Source organism: Rhinoderma darwinii, chromosome 2, assembly GCF_050947455.1.
Source record: "Rhinoderma darwinii isolate aRhiDar2 chromosome 2, aRhiDar2.hap1, whole genome shotgun sequence".
Taxonomy (NCBI): Eukaryota; Metazoa; Chordata; class Amphibia; order Anura; family Rhinodermatidae; genus Rhinoderma; species Rhinoderma darwinii.
This window is the reverse complement of record NC_134688.1, coordinates 183,400,905-183,427,037: the sequence shown is the minus strand read 5'-3', so window position 1 is coordinate 183,427,037 and position 26,133 is coordinate 183,400,905. Positions and strand designations below refer to the sequence as shown.

General features: G+C 43.3%; 1 protein-coding gene across 1 annotated transcript in view; it reads right to left on the bottom strand.

The window, feature by feature from the left end:
- OCA2 (OCA2 melanosomal transmembrane protein) overlaps positions 1-26,133 on the bottom strand; it is a 188,814-nt gene that overhangs the window by 73,915 nt on the left and 88,766 nt on the right. The window contains exons 11-13 of the mRNA XM_075850311.1: positions 24,173-24,229; positions 9,804-9,928; positions 389-527 (exon numbers count right to left, since the gene is read on the bottom strand). Coding sequence (XP_075706426.1) covers positions 389-527; positions 9,804-9,928; positions 24,173-24,229 — 321 coding nt within the window. The remainder of the gene's footprint in view (positions 1-388; positions 528-9,803; positions 9,929-24,172; positions 24,230-26,133) is intronic.

The following is a 26,133-nucleotide window of genomic DNA, read 5'->3' as shown; positions in this document are numbered from 1 at the left end:
TCCTATGAGAACATATTGCGATTTAACATGGTTACTGAATATAATGGCAACAGATGCTCTTTACGCAAGCCTAATAAAGTTCTTATCTACACAAATGTTTTGGCATTAGAGTCACGGGCTGCAGTACCCTAATGCAGAAGAAACACAGATACCAGTATGAAATGCAGCATAGTGTTTTCCATTATAGAATCCAAAATGTTAAGGGTTGTGTGGATCAGCAACAATGAACAGAACTAGATATATGCTGTTATTACAGATCAGTACAGCAAAGTATTTAATGTAGATTAGATCTAGGCACAAAATACACTGTGCTGTGTTGAGGCCACAAATCTGTACATAAAAAAAAAAATACATATACACAATACATAATTTTTTTTTCATCACTTACCACCTTCCTCAGCTCCTGATTGGATACAATAATTACATTGGGTGGATCCCCAACAGCAGTAGCAGCTCCCCCTATGTTTGTGAAGATCACTTCTGCAATCAGAACATGTCGGGGATCAAGGTTGAGTACTTCACACAACCTAAAGGATGGAAAAGCCATGAAGAAATTTAAATTTTATACAATAGAAAATCGATGTATTCATTGCATGGTTAATTTGTCATTATTTTTTAATATTAATACATAAAGCACAGCCATGAATGTACTAGAAAACTACATTTCAATGTGACAAACCTATCTTCCAAATTGGTGAATTGATAATCTGGTTACTCTAAGAAAAATAATTTACAGAATTTCAAAAATATAAATATCTAGTTTCCATAGGGCAGATTTTGCATCTTTTTTTCAACCCAAAACCAGGGACGGAACCTAAAACAAAAGACATACACAAAGGATGGCCTCAAAGGCCTCCACTCCTGGATCCAATTCTTGTTTTATCTTAAAAAATGAATGCAATATCTGCAGTGTGTCAACAATGCTTTAAAGTCCTTATGAACTGGCAACGTTTCTGCCGGTAACATGCGCCAATCGAAGATATAGAAAGTCAATCGGTGCTCATTTAGCTCCATTTACATGGAGTAATCAAAGTTACTGTATGAGAATAAACTATCCTTAGTGCGATCATCCTGGCAGAGATTCATTTTGGTCAGGAGCACATAGCTGTTGAGATGTGCTGCTGACAACGAATAGTTTTTATGCCTGCATAAAAGATGCGATAATCAAAAACGAGCATCTTCTCCTTTGTTGCTCAATTGCTGGGCATGTTTACACAGGTCAATGATTGGGATCGAGCATTTGAAAATCGAGCTTATTCATCTGATCAGCCCGTGAATAAGACTAAGGGTATGTGCACACGACCAATTTTCAGGCGTAATGGAGGCGTTTTACGCCTCGAATTATGCCTGAAAAGACGGCGGCAATACGTCGACAAACATCTGCCCATTACTTGCAATGGGTCTTCCGATGTTCTGTGCAGACGAGCTGTCATTTTACACATCGCTGTCAAGAGACGGCATGTAAAATTACGGCCGCGTCAAAGAAGTGCAGGACACTTCTTGGGACGTAATTGGAGCAGTTTTTCATTGTCTCCAACGAAGAACAGCTCCAATTACATCCTTAAAATACGCCGAGAAAAACGTGTGCACTTGTAAAAACTTCTGAAATTCAGGAGCTGTTTTCTACTGAAAACAGCTCCGTAATTTCAGACGTATTTGGCGTTGTCGTGTGCACATACCCTAAAGCTTATAAATCAGCCTCTTGCCTACATGACACAGCAAAACGGCACACAATTTCAAACCGGTGGTTGTTTTATACGCCTAGTTAATTTTGACATGCTCATATACAATATTCATTCATATCAATTTCTGGACTACGAGTTCTGTAAACCCTTAGGCTTAGTTCACACCTGCGTCTGTGTGTGCCATTCTGCGCTGTCAGAGGAGCAGAACAAAGGAATAATGGAAGCAACGGTTCCGTGGCACAACGGACACCGCCAGTGGCTGATGGAACCCATTGACTTTAATAGGTTCAATCGGGGTGTCTGTTATTTTACCGGAGACCGTATCGCAGCATGCTGCACTATGGTCTCTGGTAATCTCGGCCGGAACTGCAATGGAGGCCCCTCTGGTAATCTCCTTCCAACGCAGATGTGAACTAGGCCTAAGTTGCACAAAAACAGCATTTGAGGGTTAAACTGCCAGTAACAGCGCAATCGCAGTTCCTGGCCATTAGTCCCGGGTGTCAACTGTGATACACAGCTGACACCCACACCGTATGGAGTGCACTACATACTTATCCCCCTGCACCAGGACGTATCGGGACGCCCTGGTGTGTGAAGGCATTAAAGAAGTTATGACCGGCTGAAACATAGGGGTCCTTAAGGCTAAAATTTGTTACGACAATAAGGTAAGGTCATAATGTACTTAAGGGTATTCCAACAATGAAGATCATATCCTTATATATAGCACATAAAAAAAATTTGTTCCAACCATAGGGCAGATATAGAAGGGTAAACTCCTTTAATGCCTGTTGCACACAACTGAGTGCCACTTGGGCCTTTTTTCATGGCATCCGATCGTTTTCATGGACCCATTCAATTTAGAAGGTGAATAGGGTCCATTTTCGATTGGTGAATAGGACGTGTCCTATCTTTGCACAGATCACTGACGGAACCTGGCCGACACACACAGTCGTGTGCATGACGCATAAGACACTAGAGTTATGCACCAATTATATTTACTTGAGACATATTCAAAATTTACAACAAAAAAATAAAAAATGACAGGTAGGCTTTTTCCAATTTTAATGTGGCTGTTAGGGGTTAAAAGGAGTTACGTATTTTATACTACTAACTCTTTCCATTTTATGATTAAACTGGATTTAAACAGTTTTCCTATTGAGCATCATTTTTCAGTTCTATGAATGCATTAAGCAATGTAAACAGAGGTTGTCCATGGACGTAGCTATAAGCATGACCAATAAAGCAGGAGGGCAATTTATTCTTTAGTCTATACCGGATAGCAGGCAGATATTTTTTTTGCCCAATGGAAATAGGAACATAAGAAACTATTACAGTATTGATAAATACAAGTCCCTGGGGGGCGTGGCCTAGCAGCAGATGTAAGAGGATGTGTGTGGCTGGAGCTCCTGCTGTATCCATCCTTAATGTACTGATTATCCCTGAATTACCCGGTAATATTCACCGATCTGGAGGCTGGAGGAGTCGGTACCGCTTAATACAGCTGCAATGACCCGTTCTAAGAAATAAAAAACGCCGCCGGCGAGTCCGGGCCGAGAAGACAATGCAGGAGCAGGCACATGCGGTCTGAAGCAGCAGACAGGCTGGAGAGATTTGCAAGAACCCCTCGTGCGAGCGGATCTGCAGCAGGCAAGACGCCGGTGGCTGGCAGTAGGAAGGCAGACAGCATGGCCTCAGGCTCCAGATACTCAGTGCTGGGAGAGGATACGGTGAGTGAGGAGGAGGAAGAGCTGGGGAGTCAGCGGCGGGACAGGCGTGTTGAGGAAGATGGAGGCAGAACGCATAGCAGGAGAGACCAGGTGAAGGAGCCTTCCCTCACAGATATATTCGCTGCGGTGAAGCAGAACGCCTCAATTTTATCTATGCTGACCGGGCAGGTGGGAAGCCTGAAGGAAGATATTCTGCTGCTACGTAATGATTTACAGAAAGTGGCAGAAAGAACCACAGTTATTGAGGGGAGAGTGTCTGAAGTGGAAGATGTTCTGCCGGAGCTCAGGCGGGATGTGCAGTCTCAGTCCTTGGCGGTGGTGGCCCTGCAGGCTAAGACGGATGATTTAGAAAATCGGCTACGCAGAAACAACGTGCGTTTGGTCTGAGTGCCGGAAAAAACGGAGGGCAATAACTCGGATGAGTTTTTTGAAAAATGGCTGCTGGAGCAGTTTGGCCGGAAAGAGCTGTCTCCTTTATATGCTGTTGAAAGAGCGCACAGAGTACCTACCGGACCGGGACCACCGGGGAGGCCCCCGAGACCGGTCTTAGTGAAGCTGTTGCACTACAAGGACAGAGATAAGATACTGAGGAAGGCAAGGGAACGGCAGGATATCTCCATCAATGGCGCCAAAATATCCTTTTATCCGCATTTCTCCGCGGATGTACAGAAGAAGCGGCTGCAATATTGGGATGTAAAGAAACGTCTGAGGAACTTGTGCATACCGTACTCCATGATGTATCCGGCTAAATTGCGGGTGGTTGCTTTTGGGACTGCTTCATTCTTTGAGAACCCCAGAGAGGCTGCAAGATGGCTGGATAGCAATGAGGCACGGCTGCGGAGACCGGCTGGAGAAGAAGATGCGTGAAAGCCTGCCTGGGCGGTGAAGTCTGGAGCCATGTTGGCGTTTGCGGGACTGTAGCATATTATATGTTCTTATGCAGTTCTCCGAAGTGTGTGTACACCCTTGTCTGAAACACAGCAGGGTGGTATCCTTTTAACAAGAATGGCCGCACCTGACGGCAATGTTATTGTGGGATTGTTACTGGGTACCTAATGTATCTGTAAATTCTGCTGATTGTGTGGGATTGTTTAATACATGCAAATAGCAGTGGGAGCCAGCGCTCACTGGAAGTGGTGAGAAAGTTAAATGGTTCAAAGAGAGATGCCAATAGGGCATGTCAAAAGTTCGCACTATGGTGCGTTTCTGCTGGATAGGAGAGACAGTACATGTCGCTCTGACCCTTTTCGGAGGGGAGGTTTTGTTGGGGGGGGAGGGGAGGGGGAGGGAACGCACGGCCTAATATCTTGACTGGAGCAGGCTGGAGTGGTAACAGATTTCTTAAAGATATGGCGCCTGATGGGATCGGTTAAATGTCTATCCTGGAATGTCCGGGGAATACGGGAAGCTAGGAAACGACAGGCAATCTTTAACTGGGTTAAACAGCAAAATGCCCTGATAGTGGGGCTGCAAGAAACGCATCTGACTAGAGAATCTGTGTCCTTACTGCAGAGAGTGTGGATCGCACATGGGTTTCATTCCTTTCATACGACTTATTCTAGGGGGGTGAGTTTGCTGATACACAGGAGTCTTCCCTTTGTCTGTCACTCGTCTTTCTCTGATGAGGAGGGGAGATATGTGGGAGTGCACTGTACTATATATCACTGGGAGTGTATTCTAGTAGTGCTGTATATCCCTCCGCCTTATTTCCTTTTTCTAGCACTGTACTTAAACGAGTTACGGAGAAGCTCTCCAGGTGGCCTGAGGTACCGCTAATCGTGATGGGGGATTTTAATGCAGTGATGTCTGAAGGGTTGGATAGGTTTCATAGGGGGGGGAGGGCAAAGGGGAGACCTGACTGCCTTTGGAAGATAAATGGAGGAATTGGGTCTGCGAGATATTTGGAGAGATAAACATCCAGGGGTGAGGCAATAATCGTGTGCATCATCCAAATTTCAGTCACTTTCGCGAATACACTTGGTAGCATGCTCAGTTTCAGCAGTGCCGTACATAGCGCAAATTGAATACCTACAGAGGGCGTTGTCAGACCACTCTCCGATGGCGGTGACGCTGGAAGTGGGTGTAAGGCCTTCCAGGAACCCCGGGAATTGGAAGCTGAATGCGTTTTGGCTAAGATTGATGGATGGCGGGGAAATACGGGACTTGATAAAAGAATATTTCAATTTTAATACTGAGTCAGTGCCGCGAGGGGTGTTATGGGACGCCATGAAAGCCTGGTTGAGGGGAGTATTCATTCAACATATTAAACGAATTAAAACAAAATCTAGGCAATTGGGAGAAAGTTTAGAGGATCGGGTGACAGAAACAGAAGGGAGACATGTAGAAGAGGGCACCGAGGAGACACTTAGACATTGGGTGGAGGCACAGACGTTGTTAAAAAATCACCAACTAACAATGGCGGATAATAAACGATTATTCCTTAAACAGAAATATTATGAAGAAGGGGAAACGGCGGGGAGACTACTCGTTAGGATGGCAAAGCCGCATGGGAGTAATAATTTCATTCATGGCCTTAGGGGGGAGGGGGGAGGGTGGAGACAGACACGGGGCAAATTTTGCAAATATTTCAGCGGTTTTATACTGACCTATATACATCCAAAGTGCATTACGACACACAGCAATTGGACGAGTACTTGGGAAACATTAATTTGCCTACCTTGGGCCGGGAGGACTGTGAAAGCTTGGAGGCACCTATTTCACTGGAGGAGTTGGAACAGGCGGTAAGGGATATGGCAAATGAGAAAGCCCCGGGTCCAGATGGGTTACCGGGGGAAATCTATAAGGAATATGGGACGGAACTAGCGCCAGAATACTTGAGTACTTTGCAGGATAGCTTTGCCAGAGGTAAACTACCAGACTCCCTATATGAGGCTACGATAGTGGTTCTCCGAAAAGAGGGGAAATACAGTCAATTACCGGAGTCCTACAGACCAATATCCTTGTTGACATCGGATGTCAAGATTTTGGCAAAGATATTGGCGCTGCGGCTGAACAGGGTGGTACAGCATGTTGTGCATGAAGACCAATCGGGGTTCATGCCCTCCAAATCGACGGCTGTCAACCTCAGGCGGCTGTTTTTAAATCTTCAGGCGACACCGGATGATCAAGGAGGAAGGGCGGTGCTAACGTTAGACCCCGCAAAAGCGTTCGACTGCGTAGAATGGGGGTACCTATGGCGGGTAATAGAAAAGATGGGATTCGGCCCTAATTTCGTGAAGTGGGTACAGTTGTTGTATGTGGCCCCTACAGCCCGCATACGGGTGAATGTCCGAGAGATTTTCACTGGCCCGGGGTACGCGCCAGGGGTGCCCACTGTCACCATTGCTTTTCGCCTTGGCGGTAGAGCCACTGGCGTGCCTCATAAGACAGGAGGAGCGTATAAGAGGCTTGCAATATGGGGAAATGGAGGAAAAAATTTCACTATATGCAGATGATATTTTAATATATATGACGGACACTGAGAATACTCTGAAGGTAGTAATGGATACGATCACAAGGTTTGGGGAGTTCTCGGGATTAAATATTAACTGGACCAAGTCTGCTCTGACTCCACTTGACACGGTGAATATTGTAGATACTGGAGTGGGACCCTGGATTCCGATAGTCTCTGAATTTACGTACCTAGGGGTTAAGGTGACGGCTAGGGTCCAAGACTATATGTCTTTGAATGTTTTACCACTGCTGCTCAAGGTGAAACATAAAGTGGATGCCTGGAACAGGCTCCCGCTCTCTGCTCTGGGGAGGACTAATCTAATCAAGATGATCCTTATGCCTCAAGTTTTATATATTCTTCATAACTCCCCAGTATGGATACCTAAACACTGGTTCAGACGATTGCACAATCTCTTTCGGGATCTGGTCTGGAAAAAAGGGGTTCCAAGGATTAAATTGGAGAAATTGCAATTGCCTAAAGACGAAGGGGGGGGGGGGTCGCGCTGCCAAATGCCTGGATATATTACCTGGCTGCCCAGAGCCAACAGTTTAAGGGGTGGGAGGACACAAAGACCTGGGGCTCCAGTGCACGTTTATTGTCATATTTGGGGGGAGGACTCAACCCACTAGAGGGTCTGGAAGCGCATACCTTTAAGAGATTGGCGAGTGCTAAACCAACGTTACTCCTGATACATAAAATATGGTGGCAATGCAAACAGATCCTGGGAGTGGGAATGTGTACCAAATATACTCCCCTATCGCATAATCCGGTCTTGTGGGAATTATACCAATTAGAGGGCATGCAAAAATGGGAATCGGCAGGGGTTAGGCGATTACAACACCTGTATGATGATAACGGGCTGAGATCATTTCAGCAGTTGAAAGACCTATTTCCACTGGAGCACAATATCTTTTACCAATATTTGCAGATCCGTCATGCCCTACAGGCGCAGGCGCATGTGGTGGACCTGACGGTCTGTGCTCTTGGGGTCCTAGAGTATGTGGGACGGGCTGACACGACCAAAGGCCTGATCTCAATGGCGTACAGGAGCTTACTGTCCAAACACTTGGGAAACCCAATGGTGCTGGTAAAAGCGAAATGGAAACAGGATGTCGGTCCATTGACCGAGGAGGAGTGGGAAGAGATATTAGCATCCACATGTCACTTATCGCTCAGTCTGGCGCAGAGGAGATCACAACTCTTCCTGATACATAGAGTGTACCGCACCCCGTGGGTATTAAAACAGATGGGTATTAGAGCGGATGCTAAATGTCCTAGGTGCACGGAGGAGAAGGCAGACATATTGCATATGTTTTGGTCATGTGAGGCCCTGAGGACCCTATGGGGGGAAATATTGGACCTGATAAAGCAGGTGTATGGACGGGAATTGGCGGCAGACCCTAAAGTTATGTTGTTGGGAGCGGTGGGAGAATTGGAGAGTGACAGAATGGCAAGCCTGGCAATTGCCAAGATATTATATCAAACAAGGAAATGCATTGCTAAACACTGGCTGGACGCGGAGCCACCAGGGATGAGGGAAATTGTAGGAATGTTGAATTATAATATCCTGATGGAGCATAAGATATTTTCTAAAAGGGGCACGGAAAAAAAATTTGAGCAACAATGGAGCAGATGGTTGGCCTGTCCTGAGGTGCTGTCACCTGAACTGAGCAGACTAAGGGCGAGAGTCGTCTGAGGAACTGGAGGTGATAGAGTCTGGAGCAAAGAAGGGGTGGTGGGGAAACTTGATAAGAGAAATATGCTCTGACCAGGAATGGTACTAGAAACAAAGGGCGGAGATATAGTGGGGGGCTGTGCGGGGAGGGGGGAAAGGGGGAAGTTGGGGATTTCCTGATATGCTGTAACTATTGCATACGATGTTGGAAAATTGTAATGTGAATGTTAATGTGTTATTTCATTTCTGTGTTCGTATCAATAAAATTGGATTGATTTAAAAAAAAAAAATACAAGTCCCTGGACGAAGCCATGGCAACCACTGTAGAAACATCAGGTAATTATTCAGTTTGTTCTACTTAATTTAATGCGTTTTCTGATGGAGAGCACACTACTAATATATAGAAATCAAAGCAATTATATTTGTACATTGGCATAAAGAAATTAAATCATCAGCTTTCACGATGGATCTATCAATAACAGGATATTGTGGCAAATTTGGTCTGACATTTGTGTTTCAAAGAATAGATCACAAAGCAAAATAAAAGCATTAAATGTGTTCCCTGGAGCATTGGTTCTCAGACGACGCTTATCACGGATGTCTGAGTTATTGAACTGATTGAAATTATCCGGCCAAGACAGAACATTTTCCTTTAACTATCATGCTGGTGTATGCAAAAAGACTCTAGGCAACAAACACTGGTGACTGTGCAACGCAATTTATGTATTGTTTTATTAACTTCCAAAATGAGAGATGTAATCTGCCTAAAAAGAAAAGGACTAAATGTGTGTAAATGAAGAAGTCGCAGGAATAAAATATTATAGCCACTAGATATTGTAAACTGCAGTCATCCCGGGTGGCCACAATTAAACAAGACTAGAAGGTCACCAATGTTAAATAATACTGTCCCGAAGCATGGATGGCTTTTAAATATATTCTACATTACTATTTAATTATAAAGGACTTTTATCTGAAGTTTAAAGAAAGGTTCAATGCAAGCATATGTGGTAGCTTTAAGGGAATTTACATTTGATTAAGCAATTTGCTGAAAATGTCAGATCTTTTGAGGTTAGCATAACATACAATGTGCAACACTGGCTTCCAAGAGTGTGAGTATGGAGTAATTGCAAGTAGGTCAAAAGTGAATTTTTTTTTTAATATAGTCACATTTACAGCTTTAGTGAAATTTTTTGGGTAAATCTTTGTCTACAGGCAAAAACACTTCTATTTTTCAAACAGTTACAGTATAGCAAACAAGGTACCTTATTGTCACTGGGGTGAAAAGCAGCATTGTGGTGACATTGTCCAAAAATGCTGAGAGAATGGCTGCGATAAGACACAGAATTATTATCATTGGCCACACTCGTCCTCTAGACAACCGGTAAGCCTATTGGGAAAAAAAACAGCATAAAGTACATTTTCACAAATAAGCATTCAGCATGCTGGTAGGATTTAATTGACGTATTAAAAAGTGGAATATCAACATTTCCATAATTCATAAAGTAAATGTGTATTAAAAAAAAATAGAATTACACGTAGCTCTCTACATAGAGCTTTATTTGGTCACTGCATTTACTTATTTTGAGGTGCTAGGGACTTTGTATAAGTGCGCAGGGGAGCAAATCTACCGAATGTGATGCGCAAAGGCCCTTATATTGTTTTTATTAATAGACCAAAGGCTACCTTTTAACAGTATAAGCTATTGTTATTTGTCGACTATATAAAAAAAGAATGTAAGATCTATATTTTAATAATGACTACACTTATAAAGCAGCATATTTATACAATATTTGCCAGCTCTGGGGCAGACCATAAAGGGGTGTTAACTAGGATATATCACAGCATTGGGATCAATGGAGGACTGACCTCTGGGATCCCCACTAATAAATAAAATTGTAGGGGCCAATATAACTTCAGGCTTATTCCATGCACAGCGATCTACTATTGAATGGGGCTATGTTGTAGTCCCCTGCAATTTGCGAAGGTGCAGCAGCACTGCAGTTGGACTGACCAACATGGGAACACCACATTTATTATGTCATATCCCCATTTAATACAGCACGAAGCCTTAGATCAGGTCCAAAGCTTGATGTTCTTGTACATTCTCAAACAAAAAAAAAAAAAACAGTCTAGATAGATAGTGACTAGAAAATATTTAGCCATTATGGCTCAGTATCTTCGGTGTTGCGTACCTAGTACATATATTATATAAAAAATTGTTTATATATATATATATATATATATATATATATATATATATATATATATATATAGCTATATATCTATCTCTTTCTCTATATATCAGAAACAAACAGCACTTAATTTTTTAATCTTGTGTACTTTTCTAAACCAACAGGTGGACTTTAACGTGGCAAGTTAATAAATGGATAAAGCTGTAACTATTAAATTGGTTTTACAAAACCAATCTTGCCATGCTGAGTAGACATAAAAGTATTTTTAAGAGCCAATAAGAAGGCAAAAGTGAACTATGGATTAAGTGTGCAGTGGGTTACCTAATTATAGTTCAATAAAAAAAAGTGACAAAAACCATTTCAATGTGGAACATAAAACTGCGTTTAGCCATTTAAAATAAATGACCTTCATTACTTTCATGATTATCACACCTATCAAGTTTCCGAATACTTGCTGAAATCAAGATGAGTGAATATAAAGACTATTAACTGCAGTTATTAACATTGCAGGTTGGGCTATTTCCCACAAGGTTACATAGATTTTGTCTCCACAGAGGTCCGGTGTAACATGGCAGACGAGTCAATGTTACTTCCCTAAGGCCTCATTCACACGACAGGGTCCGAGTGTCGGCCGATAAAATCGGCCGTTTTGGGCCGTTTTTCCCGGCCGATTTGCATCCGTTTTGCATCCGTTCCGATTCTGTTCCGGGCCGTGTTGAAGTTTTTAATGGCCGATTTTGACCCGTTTTGCATCCGTTGTTTTCCCTGTCAGTTTTAAAATCGGATGAATTTTATTTAAATTTGTTGCCACACACAACCCTCTGTAGGTAATGCCGCCCAGCCCCCTGCAGGTAATGCCGCCCAGCCCCCTGCAGGTAATGCCGCCCAGCCCCCTGCAGGTAATGCCGCCCAGCCCCCTGCAGGTAATGCCGCCCAGCCCCCTGCAGGTAATGCCGCCCAGCCCCATGCAGGTAATGCCGCCCAGCCCCCTGCAGGTAATGCCGCCCAGCCCCCTGCAGGTAATGCCACCCAGCCCCCTGCAGGTAATGCCACCCAGCCCCCTGCAGGTAATGCCACCCAGCCCCCTGCAGGTAATGCCACCCAGCCCCCTGCAGGTAATGCCACCCAGCCCCCTGCAGGTAATGCCACCCAGCCCCCTGCAGGTAATGCCACCCAGCCCCCTGCAGGTAATGCCACCCAGCCCCCTGCAGGTAATGCCACCCAGCCCCCTGCAGGTAATGCCACCCAGCCCCCTGCAGGTAATGCCACCCAGCCCCCTGCAGGTAATGCCACCCAGCCCCCTGTAGGTAATGCCACCCAGCCCCCTGTAGGTAATGCCAATCAGCCCCCTGTAGGTAATGCCAATCTGCCCCCTGTAGGTAATGCCACCAAGTTCCCTGTAGGTAATGCCACCAAGTCCCCTGTAGGTAATGCCACCAAGTCCCCTGTAGGTAATGCCACCAAGTCCCCTGTAGGTAATGCCACACAGCCCACTGTAGGTTGCACCCATCCCCCCGCTTCCAGGAGAAGTCACTGACTTCAATGTCCATATATGGACGGTTTAGTCACTGACTTCTCCTGGAGAGGAATCCCCGGCCACGGGGTCGGGGATTTCGCTTCAGAAGTGAGTGACGTTGCTGTGTCCATATATGCACAGTGTAGTCACTCTTCTCCTGTAGCGGAATCCCCGGCCATACAGTCGGGGATTCCGCTTCAGAAGTGAGTGACGTCGCTGTGTCCATATATGGACAGTGTAGTCACTCACTTCTCCTGTAGCGGAATCCCCGGCCGGAGATTGGGATTCCGACTCCTAAAGGGAGCAAAATAAAAAACCTCCTCCTCACATGCACTCTGCATTGTGAGGAGGAGGAGAGAGAGCGCGAGCGATGGAATACACGGCCATCACTCGGGACACATTCCGGTGATGGCCGTGTATTACCCGGCCCCATAGACTTCTATGGGAGCCGGGTGGCCGGGTAAACGGACAAAAATAGGGCATGTCCCATTTTTTGACGGCCAGGTTTCCCGGGCCGTCCAAAAAATCGGTCGTGTGAATAGCCCCATTAGGGGTCAATTGTTCCTACTGCAGCCGGGTGACGGACGATTTAAACCCTGTCGTGTGAATAAGGGCTAAGGCATTAGTTATTGGATATTGCCTCAACCTCTGCCCCCATATATTTACACCCCTGAAAATGCACAGTTAGGGTATGTTCACACGTAGTCAACAAAAACGTCTGAAAATCCAGAGCTGTTTTCAAGGGAAAACAGACCCTGCTTTTCAGATGTTTTTTTACCAACTCGCATTTTTCGCGGCGTTTTCACTGCGTTTTTTACGTCCGTTTTTGGAGCTGTTTTCATTGGAGTCTATGAGAAAACAGCTCCAAAAACGTCCAAAGATGTGTCCTGCACTTCTTTTGACGAGGCTGTATTTTTACACGTCGTCGTTTGACAGCTGTCAAACGACGACGCGTAAATAACAGGTCGTCTGCACAGTACGTCGACAAACCCATTTAAATGAATGGGCAGATGTTTGCCAACGTATTTGAGACGTATTTCCAGACGTAAAACGAGGCAAAATACGCCTCGTATACGTCTGAAATTTGGCCGTGTGAACATACCCTAATGCCATAGAACGTGGATGATGCATAAATCCCACCACATGGTAATAAACAGTGATGTCACTGCAAAAACATAATGCACCCAGTGATAATTCACACAGTAATGCCACAATACAAATGTCCCTGTGATGTCACACTCTGCGAATTACTGTATGACAATCAGGGTCAGCTTTAGGGTATGTTCACACGGCCAAATTTCAGACGTATACGAGGCGTATTATGCCTCGTTTTACGTCTGAAAATAGGGCTGCAATACGTCGGCAAACATCTGCCCATTCATTTGAATGGGTTTGCCGACGTACTGTGCAGACGACCTGTAATTTACACATCGTCGTTTGACAGCTGTCAAACGACGACGCGTAAATTGACTGCCTCGGCAAAAAAGTGCAGGGCACTTCTTTGCCACGTAATTTGAGCCGTTCTTCATTGAAATCAATGAAGCACGGCTCAAGGTTTACGAGCGTCTCAGACGCCTCGTAAATTACGAGGAGGAGCTTTTACGTGTGAAACGAGGCAGCTGTTAACAGTCTGTCTTTTCACACGTAACTGCCTCTCAGCGTGTGAACATACCCTTAGGGTATGTTCACACGGCCAAATTTCAGACGTATACGAGGCGTATTTTGCCTCGTTTTACGTCTGGAAATACGTCTCAAATACGTCCTCAAACATCTGCCCATTACTTTCTATGGGTAGAACGCTGTATTGTCCACGCTGTATTGTCCACGGCAATTACGATGCGTAAAATTACACCTCGTAAAAAGAAGTGCAGGACACTTCTTTGGACGTTTTTGGAGCAGTTTTCTCATAGACTCCAATGAAAACAGCTCCAAAAACGGACGTAAAAAATGCTGCGAAAACGGTGTGAAAACGCCGCGAAAAATGCGAGTTGGTAAAAAAACGTCTGAAAAGCAGGGTCTGTTTTCCCTTGAAAACAGCTCTGGATTTTCAGACGTTTTTGTTGACTACGTGTGAACATACCCTTAGATTGTATAGTGCCATGTGCCACCTGAAAGAGTAAGATAGTGTCCAAATAAACACATACTAAAAAAGGTTGCCGTCCGTTGCCCAAATAACACTGCAAAGACAACTGCCTAAACCATAGTGCCCAAACAAAAAATGAGGAAATGTAGTCCGGCTGCTTTACAAGTGCGTCACAAAAAATGGGATCGTGGGAAGGCACTAGTGGCAGCTGATCTTAATGTGATCAATGTAAGATATGTGTATATACAGTACATGTTTAGAGAATAAGAAATACAAAAGAAAAATGCAAGGCGCACAATTGTGCACGAACCAAAAGAGATATAGGTCTGTTGAAGGTAACAATATATGCTCACCTTATGGAGTTATGCTAGGAGCATAACATCCATAGTTGCATGGAATAAATCCTTGATAGCAGTGACCGCTATAGTTCAGGTGCAGCCAGGGATCCAATTCGAGGTCTGTGAAACAGGCTCGATGTTTCAATAGCAATAGGGAATAGGTAGAAAAAAAAAGGAATTTCCCTCTGGCGCATCCTCAGTTGGAAATAATTATTTGCATTCAAAAGAAGTGATTCAGGCTAAAACGATCTTTATTCAGGTACAATTACAACAAAAAAAGTTTCGAGATCGTACGGATCTCTTCCTCAGGTAGTGTACGAGTGCTTAACAGTGGATATCAGTCTCTGTTTTATAACACAGATGAGTAATTAACAAGGAAACAACTACCGGGTAAAATTGGCATGTCAAACAACAGTTCAAAAGAAAGGTATGTATAAATAATTCGTTTTTCTATTAAAATACCAAATCAATTTAAAAATAATTTGTTTATACCTTATATGTTACATAGAATTATTTTGTTTTATTTTGCTTTGGTCTTGTATTTGTCCAAAGGTTCAAATATATTAATATACTAGAAGGCCCTGTTCCCACGGAGTTTCTTGACTAGTTCATTGGGGCAGAAAAAAAAAAACTCCTGCAAAAAACTCCGTGTGAACACAGCCCAATAAGAAACGATATCAATGATTAAAAGGAGACAGTACCACCTGTTATTTTAAAAGAGATACAATAAATATATTTTAAAATTACATAAACAGCTAAAATAATGTAAAATGGTAGAAATGTAATCATATTAATTTAAAAAAAATGTTTACATAACGAAGCATCACTTATAATATGAAAAAGATGAAATAATTAATTTTTAATGCGATTGAACAACTGTATAGTGAAAAGATATCATCATTTTTTATTTGATCATATCATAGTACTGTATTTTTATTATCATAATTCGTTGACAGTAATACGCTATTTTGTATTTATTATGAATATTCGTTCGATGTATAGAAGAAACCACTTACCGTTAATGCGCTATTGTATAATTATGAAATGAATAGTCCTATAGCTACAAAAAATCATCTTATCAAAGGTTTTATTATAAATAAATATAATTAAATAAAAGTTTAGTTATAACTATATGACTGTCTCCATTTTTTCGTTCAATCCTTCTGGAACTAATGTTTTTAATTTATAGATCCAGAAGTTCTCTCTATTGCATAAAGTCGCAAATCTGTTGGTGTTGGACGCTGAAATTTGTTCAATGGGAGTAATTGTGAAACAATCAAAATTGTCACTATGTGCTAACATACAATGTCTAGAGATACTATGTAGCATAAACTTGTTCTTGCAATTGAACCTATGTTTATTAACACGACAGTGTAATTGTTGTGTAGTTCTGCCCACATATTGTAAGCCACATTGGCAGTTTATCAGATATATAACATATTGTGACTGACAGTTTAAGTGCTTATCAATTTTATATATATTTTTTGTTTGATTTGATGTGAACGTATCAGTTTCAGTAATCATATTACAACATAGGCCTCTTATTCTCCCACATTTCAAACTGCCTTTTTTGGTATGTTTGACAATAGTGGCTACTTCGGTTTCATTCTTATGATCAGGAAAAATTACTCTGCTAGGTGCAAGTATGTTTTTGATGGTTTTTGCTCTTCTAAAAGTAATTAACGGTTTTAATGGTAAATTGTGTTTTAAAATTGAGTCTTTTTGCAAGATGTGCCAATGTTTGCACATGATGTCCCTAATTTTTTTGTGTTCACTATTGTATTTTGTAAAAAAAAATTAACGAAAATGTATTGTTTTTTTTTTTAATAATGCTTCTTTTGGCTCAGCTATTTTAACACAATCCAGTTGTTTTAGGTCTTTTGTTTTTTTATATGCATCGGATAGAAGAGTACAGGGATAATTTTTCTCTCTAAAACGTTTATAAATAATACGGCTTTGTATGTTAAAATCTGTATTTGACGTAGAGTTTTTCCTGATACGCATGTATTGGCTATAAGGTATGTTCCGGAGCAATTTGCGGTAGTGGCCGCTTTTGTAGTCTAGGTAGCTATTACTGTCCACTTGTTTAAAGTGGGTTCGTGTGATGACATTTTCTGTTGATTTAGTGATTACGAAGTCTAAGAATTTCTTTTTCCTGGATATTAAAAGTGAAACTGATGCCCCAGATATTATTGTTCAGGGACTGGCAGAATGATAGAGCAGAGGAGACGTCTCCCTTCCAAATAATAAAGAGGTCATCTATAAATCTCCTAAAAAAAGTCAAATGGGTGGTTGCCCACATGTGTTGCCATATATGTACCTCTTCAAACATACCCATAAAAATATTAGCATAGCTAGGTGCTACACGTGTCCCCATTGCGACTTTATGCAATAGAGAGAACTTCTGGATCTATAAATTAAAAACATTAGTTCCATAAGGATTGAACGAAAAAATGGAGACAGTCATATAGTTATAACTAAACTTTTATTTAATTATATTTATTTATAATAAAACCTTTAATAAGATGATTTTTTTGTAGCTATATGACTATTCATTTCATAATTATACAATAGAGCATTAACGGCAAGTGGTTTCTTCTATACATCGAACGAATATTCATAATAAATACAAAATAGCGTATTACTGTCAACGAATTATGATAATAAAAATACAGTACTATGATATGATCAAATAAAAAATGATGATATCTTTTCACTATACAGTTGTTCAATCGCATTAAAAATGAATTATTTCATCTTTTTCATATTATAAGTGATGCTTCGTTATTTAAAAAAAAAATTAATTAATATTGTTATTACATTTCTACTATTTTACATTATTTTAGCTGTTTATGTAATTTTAAAATATATTTATTGTATCTCTTTTAAAATAACAGGTGGTACTGTCTCCTTTTAATCATTGATATCGTTTCTTATTGGGCTGTGTTCACACGGAGTTTTTTGCAGGAGTTTTTTTTTTTTTCTGCCCCAATGAACTTGTCAAGAAACTCTGTGTGAACAGGGCCTTATAGTATATTATTATATTTGAACCTTTGGACAAATACAAGACCAAAGCAAAATAAAACAAAATAATTCTATGTAACATATAAGGTATAAACAAATTATTTTTAAATTGATTTGGTATTTTAATAGAAAAACTAATTATTTATACATACCTTTCTTTTGAACTGTTGTTTGACCCGCCAATTTTATCCGGTAGTTGTTTCCTTGTTAATTACTCATCTGTGTTATAAAACAGAGACGGATATCCACTGTTAGGGGGGATTCACACGAGCGTGCCGCGTGGTTTTCACGCGGCACGCATGGACCAATACAAGTCTATGGGGCAGTACAGACAGTCCGTGCTTTTTGCGCAGCGTTTGTCTGCTGCGCAAAAAGCGCAACAGGTTCAATAACTCTGCGTATTTCGCGCATCACGCACCCTTTGAAGTCAATGGGTGCGTGAAAACCACGCAGGTTGCACGGAAGCACTTCCGTGCGAACCGACTAAAACAGCGCACCAGCTGTCAAAAGGATGAATGTAAACAGAAAAGCACCACGTGCTTTTCTGTTTCCGAACATCCAAACGGAGTGTCTTTGCGATGAGCGAAGCCGGACAAGCGAACCGAACTTCACCGGGTTCGGCCGAACTCGGCAAAAAAATTATCGGTACGCGACGTCAGGAGATAGTCACTGTCCATGGTGCTGAAAGAGTTAAACTGTTTCAGCACCATGGACAGTGACTTCCGATCCCAATATACATGAACCTGTAGAAAAAAAAATGAAGTTCTGACTTACCGATAACTCCCGGCATCTTCCTCCAGTCTGACCTCCCGGGATGACAATTCAGTCCAAATGACAGCTCCAGCCAATCACAGGCCAAGAACAGGCTGCAGCGGTCACATGGACTGGCGCGTCATCCAGGGAGGTGGGGCCCGATGTCGAGAGGCGCGTCACCAAGGCAACGGCCGGGAAGTTCTCGGTAAGTACGAACTTTTTCTTTTTTTTCAACAGGTTTTTCGAGGGTGCTGAAAGAGTTAGCTCTTTCAGCACCTTGGACAGTGACGGGCGTCGACTAGCCTCATCTCTATGATGGCGGCTGCACGAAAATCACGCAGCCGCGCATCAGACACGGATGACACACGCAGCTGTCAAATGGTTTTTGCGCGCGCAAAACGCAGCGGTGTGTGCGCGCGCTAAAACGCAATGTCCGTCTGTATCTGCCCTTAAGCACTCGTACACTACCTGAGGAAGAGATCAGTACGATCTTGAAACTTTTTTTGTCGTAATTGTACCTGAATAAAGATCGTTTTAGCCTGAATCACCTCTTTGAATGCAAATAATTATTTCCAACTGTGGATGCGCCAGAGGGAAATTCCTTTTTTTCTACCTATTCCCTATTGCTGTTTAGAGAATAAGGCAGAGGAGGAGCATATGGATGAACAGGTCATCTTCCCACAGTCCTGCGTGCGCGCGTCACACACACGCGCCAAACCGTCTACAAGAGGAGGAGTGGCGTGCGGCGAAGCCCAGACGACTGGCAGCAGGCTGTACTATGCGCGCGTGACGGGAGCACCACCTAAGCCAATAGGAAAGGAGAGGCGGCACTATGGGCAAGATGCATGTGGTGGCGGCGACGATGCAGGAGGCAAAAAACAGAACTACAAGAGGACAAGAAGCAGGACAGAAAAAGAAAGGGGGAAGGGTATATGCGTGACTACGGCAGAGGCCCAGACAATAATAAACAAGGGGAAAGGTCATCGCGAGGCAAGCGTAAAGACATAATTCATTCTGCTATGCGCTGTATGAAAATTAGGCATCCAGTATCCACGGAAATGGGAAGTGTCCGGCATCTTGAGCGTCAAACACTCCACTATGCAGTTGACTGATGGCTGTTTGTCAAGTAGAAGTGGAGGTTTTGGAGCTCAAGATGCTTGTTAGTGACACTGGATTTTGGTTTTGAAGGCTCAAACGGATGACCAATTCCATAAAAAAACAAAAAACAATTACAGTAAAAAAGAAAGCATACCTTCTGACACAATGCCATGTTAAAAAAACAATTCCTAGCAGTATGCAGACAAGCCACAATGGGAGTTTGCCTAGATGCAAACTACTGATTAGCAGCCACTCACACACCTATCATCCATGTGGGGAGTATTGGTATTCTAATTGCACACACACAAGGCTTCTATAAGGTGGCAATCACATGGTTACATGTAGTGCAGCATGGTGGCTAACAACCCCTTACTATTAGATCAGGTTGGCTGTCCAGTTCCTTCTTAGTATACCATACAAAGTACTGACACTGCATTCTCCCCTAACATAAGGCCAGACCGCATTCTGCAAAAATTTTAAATTTAAGGCATTCTTTGATATTTTGGCAAAAATATGCAAGCTTGCTACCCGCGTCAAAGGGTTCTCATTGTAGTGCGAGTCTGCAAATTGCTGCCAATTGGTGTTTTAACTTGCCGTTCTATCAGTGTGTGTCTTTCAATTTTGGGATAAGGGGGTAAATGCTCTGGGTGCACAGGTTATGATGGCCAGCGGCATCCATTCAATAGTGACAAGTAATACTCCCTATATTACCACAGTGATGTAATAACATAGGAATATGCACTATATCATTGTGATCCCTTGCTATTAAAAGTGACATCAGAGATGATTAATACAGCAGTCATAATACAAGTTTAACCCCTTACCGCACCTTGACGCAACTAAGTCATGGCACTGCATTAAGGCACCATGAAGTACAGTTACGTCATGGTAACGTTCTGTCAGCAACCCCTTAGAATCAAAAGCGATCACAGCATCTTAGTTGTTTGTAAACAGTCGGCATCACTGCAATGCAATCGCTGGGGTGCCAATGGTTGCTATAGCAATCGGAACCCTAACATTGGCCGTCTGGTATGCCACGGTCTGACTAACAGGCTTGCTGTCAGTGAGTGACTTGCTGTAAGTGAGTGACTATGTGGGTAGTGCAATGTATTAGAATAAAGATCCGAGGTGCAGGCCTTTAAATCACCTAGTGGAACGAAAAAAAAAAAGTTAATAAAAATATATAAAAGTGTTAAAATAAAAGTTCTAAAGTTAAAAGAACAAAAAGTGCTTTTTTTCCTCTAATTCGACTTTTTTAGGGAAAAAATTAAATAGTTAAAAAAAAAAAAAAAAGTACACGCAGTTGGTATCACCACGTCCGTAACGACCCAAACTATAAACCTATAATGTTATTTTTCATGCAGGGTGAACACTGCAAAAAAAAACAAACAAAAAAAACAGAATATAAGTGATCAAAAAGTTTCATGTACCACAAAATAGTACCAATAAAAACTACAACCCTTCCCGCAAAAACACAAGTCCTTACACAGCTTTTTGGACTGAAAAATAAAAAAAAGTTGTGGCTCTTAGAATATGGTGACAAAAAAATAAAAAAATTAAAATAATGATTTTATTGTGCAAATGCTACAAAACATGAAAAAGTGTTATACATATGGCATCACCGTAATCTTATCGACCCGCAGAATAAAGTAAAATTGTCATTTATAGCTCACGATGAACTCTGTAAAAAAATAAATAAAAAATAAAAATAAAATTAAAAAAACTGCCAGAATTGCTGGTTTTTGGTCACCTTGCTTGCCAAAAAATGGAATAAAAAAGTGATCGCATGTACCCCAAAATGGTACAAATGAAAACTACAGATTGTCCCACAACAAAAAGGCCCTCACACAGCTCAGTTGGCGAAAAAAGTTCTGGCTCTCAGAGTATGGCGACAAAATGTGCAGTGTTCCAAAGCGGATAAGATTGGGCACCACTTATCCGTGTGACACCGGCTACACATCTGCAGATTATTATTTATTTACAGCCTTATTAAACCCTCTTATTATGCCCTGATGTACCCCACACAGATACATATGCCTCCACATTATAAACTGAATTACCAGTAAAACCCCAAACAGAACTTCCAAGCTAAATCTGCACTCCAAAAGTCAAATGGCGCTCCCTCCCTTCTGAGCTCTACAGTGTGCCCAAACAGCGGTTTATGACCACATAGATGGTATTCCCATACCCGGGAAAACCCACTTAACAGTTTGAGATATTGGTTTTCAGGGGCACAACATTGTGCAGTAAAATCACATATCAGTGGAAAAATGCAATTTTCACTTTGCACCATCTGCTGCACATTAATTTCTAATGAAAAAACACATGTGGGTTAAAAATGCTTTGATCTCTAAAAGCAAAATGGCGCGCCTTCCCTACTGAGCCCTGCCATGTGTCAATACAGCAGTGTATTACAACATATGGGGTATTGCTGTAATTAAGGAGAAAACGCTTTTCAAATGCTAGGGTGTTTTCTCCTTTATGCCTTGTAAAAATTGAAAATTTCTACGTTTTATTGGAAAAAAACGTAGATTTTAATTTTTACGGCCTAATTCCACTAAAATCAGCAAAAAAAATAAAATGTTTTTAACCATTGATAAATTCCTTAAAGGGTGCAGTTTGCCAAATGGTATCTTTTTTGGGGGTATTTTCTCTGTTTTGTGCCCACAAGACCTCTTCAATCTGACATGGTGCCTAAAATATATTCTAATAAAAAGGAGGCCCCAAAATCCCCTCGGTGCTCCTTTGCTTCTGGGGCCTGTGTTTTAATTCAGTAGCACACTAGGGCCACAAGGGATATTTCTAGAAACTGCAGAATCTGGGCAATAAATATTGAGTAGCGTTTCTCTGGTAAAACCTTCTGTGTTACAAAAAAAAAAAAAATTATTAAAACGTATTTTATGCAATAAAAATAAATGGTTAAGAAACCTAAATGCTGTTTTGAATACATTGAGGGGAGCAGTTTTTAAAATGAAGTGATTCATAGGGGGGATATAGAGAATATATATATATATATATATATATATATATATATATATATATATATATATATATACATATACACATACACACACACATACATACATACCTATGGATTGATAGGGATAGATATATATATTTTTTCCTATCAATCACCCCATTTATACATATATGGCCCTCAAAACCACTTCAGAACTGAACCCTAAAAAAAAGGCTTTTGACATTTTCTTGAAAATGTAAGAAATTGTTGCTTAAGTTCTGGTAACATCCGAGAAAAATAAAAGGATGGTCAAAAAATTATTCCAACATATAGTAAACATATGGGAAATGTTAACTACTAAATATTTTGTGTGGTATAACTATCTGTCTTACAAGCAGATACTTTTAAATGTATAAAAATGCTACATTTAGCACATTTTTTCTAAATTTTGTTTTTCACAAACACTGAATGTATCTACCAAATATTACCACGAACTTAAAGTACAATATGTCACAACAAAGTCTCAGAATCGCTTGAAAAAATAAAAGCATTCCAAAGTTATTACCTCAGATTTGAAAAAATTGGCCTAGTCCATAAGACCAAAACAGGCTCAGTCCTTAAGGGGTTAATGAACACAAGAGAACACCAGTGTTTACAGTTGTATCTGGGCCCTAGTGATGTAACAGAACAGGGAAAGTAACCCCAGCACCTCTTATGCTCCTGAATGTAATAAAATACTTTACATTTCATAGAGTTAAAGGAACAGTGTCATCACAAATAATTTATTTATATGTTAAAGATGTTAGTGCCTTAATATAAACGTTTATTTTCATTTGTGTGTTTGTGTTTTACTGTTTCTGATTTTCACACTTTTTCTTCCCTATGGGGGCTGCCATTTTTTGTTCCATTTCTGTGTGTGTCGATTAACGACACACACAGACATGGAATACGGCAGCCACAGTCCCATAGGGACTGCGAACGGCTCCCGTCCCATTGACTGCCGTGTACGGCGTCTGTGTGGGAACTGCGCATGCGCCGCTCCCACACAGTCCTATTCGAAATTGGCGCCGTCCGGCGCCATTTTCCTGTGGACCGGAAGTCGCGGCTGGACAGTAATATTACTACTTCCGGTCGCGGCTTCCGGACAAGTGCACATGGAACAGCGGCAGCAAAGGGAGCGGACGGGCCGCGGCGGCAGGAGCAGGTAAGCGATTTCAATGTATGTTAGTGTTTGTGTGTGTTTACTACTGCATGTAAACCTACTACACTGTGGGTTACCTCAAAAAATGGCGACACACAGTGTAGGAGGTTAAACCTTTCAAACCCCTCGTTTATCCCGGCACTAGCCAGGATAAAGGAGGGGGGGATGCTGAGAGCTCACTAGAGCGATAGCTTTTAACCCAATGTTGCAATGCTGCAATTTTGGGAACTAGCTCCAAACAGCTCCATCTAGTGACCAAAAATGGGTAGTATTATAAATTTGAAAAAATTTATAATATTTCCTGACTCGCGAAAAAAATGAAAAAAATTTGAACAATGTTTAATCACCCACACACTAAATGTTTAAATTTTAAAAAAAAAACATGTTTTTGGGGCGACACCATGCCTTTAACACATGATCTCTACAGTTTCATTGATATGATCTTTGTCACATTAAACTTTACTTACCTTTACAGCACAGTAGTCAAAGAACCCGGTCTCTGAGAATACTGCCACCAATATCATCTGGAGAAGAGAAAAAGTTCATGCTCAATATCACTATAAACCTCCTAATGCTTTGTTTTTACATTTATCTGTAAATGAGCACAACAGGGAAGGATCATCTAGTCAACGATTAATCAACCAACAAAACGACCTAATTTTCCATGAGCAGGATGGGGTCCTCCTATTGGGACACACACACACACACACACACACACACACACACACACACACACACTCTGAAGGAAGAGTGTAGTGAACAGTGATATTGTGTGTCAGAGACACATTAATTTCTAACATGCGGGTACTGCGTGTCAGACACACAGGACCAGTGTTCCCTATAAGGTGCACGGCTGCGCACCTTCCACGATCCGCCCAACCACTAAACGTTTAAGCACGCACACTGTATTGCGCGGCGGGCGGATGCAGTGGTGTTGCTAGCACCGGAGGGGGCTTCGGTGCTAGCGACAGCAACATTCACTTGTATGTGCGTCCTCAGGAAATTAATACTATAGGCTGCAGGTCAAGTTAGGCCTGCAGCCTATAAGGCGCTAGGAGTCGCGCAGGCCGGGGGTGATAACGTCACATCACGCCGGTCTACGAATGCTTCCCGTGAAGAGGCAATGTAGAGCTCCGTCTGTCGCTGGAATGGGCCAATATAAGTAAAACATTTTTTTAGTAAGGAACCGTGTAGCGCTATCTACGCAAGGGGAAGAGGGGGGAATTGCTATGTGGCGCTAGCTACGGGGGGGGTCTGCGTGGCACCATCGACGGGGGGGGGGGGGTCTGCGTGGCACCATCGACGGGGGGGGGGTCTGCGTGGCACCATCGACGGGGGGGGGGGGTCTGCGTGGCACTCTACGGGGGGGTCTGCGTGGCACTCTACGGGGGGGTCTGCGTGGCACTCTACGGGGGGTCTGCGTGGCACTCTACGGGGGGGGGGTCTGCGTGGCACTCTACGGGGGGGGGGTCTGCGTGGCACTCTACGGGGGGGGGGGTCTGCGTGGCACTCTACGGGGGGGGTCTGCGTGGCACTCTACGGGGGGGGTCTGCGTGGCACTCTACGGGGGGGGTCTGCGTGGCACTCTACGGGGGGGGTCTGCGTGGCACTCTACGGGGGGGTCTGCGTGGCACTCTACGGGGGGGGGTCTGCGTGGCACTCTACGGGGGGGGTCTGCGTGGCACTCTACGGGGGGGGTCTGCGTGGCACTCTACGGGGGGGGTCTGCGTGGCACTCTACGGGGGGGGTCTGCGTGGCACTCTACGGGGGGGGGTCTGCGTGGCACTCTACGGGGGGTCTGCGTGGCACTCTACGGGGGGGTCTGCGTGGCACTCTACGGGGGGGTCTGCGTGGCACTCTACGGGGGGGTCTGCGTGGCACTCTACGGGGGGGTCTGCGTGGCACTCTACGGGGGGGGTCTGCGTGGCACTCTACGGGGGGGGTCTGCGTGGCACTCTACGGGGGGGGTCTGCGTGGCACTCTACGGGGGGGGGGTCTGCGTGGCACTCTACGGGGGGGGGGGTCTGCGTGGCACTCTACGGGGGGGGGTCTGCGTGGCACTCTACGGGGGGGGGGGTCTGCGTGGCACTCTACGGGGGGGGGGGGTCTGCGTGGCACTCTACGGGGGGGGGGTCTGCGTGGCACTCTACGGGGGGGGGGTCTGCGTGGCACTCTCTACGGGGGGGGTCTGCGTGGCACTCTCTACGGGGGGGTCTGCGTGGCACTCTCTACGGGGGGGGGTCTGCGTGGCACTCTCTACGGGGGGGGGTCTGCGTGGCACTCTCTACGGGGGGGGTCTGCGTGGCACTCTCTACGGGGGGGGGTCTGCGTGGCACTCTCTACGGGGGGGTCTGCGTGGCACTCTACGGGGGGGTCTGCGTGGCACTCTACGGGGGGGTCTGCGTGGCACTCTCTACGGGGGGGGTCT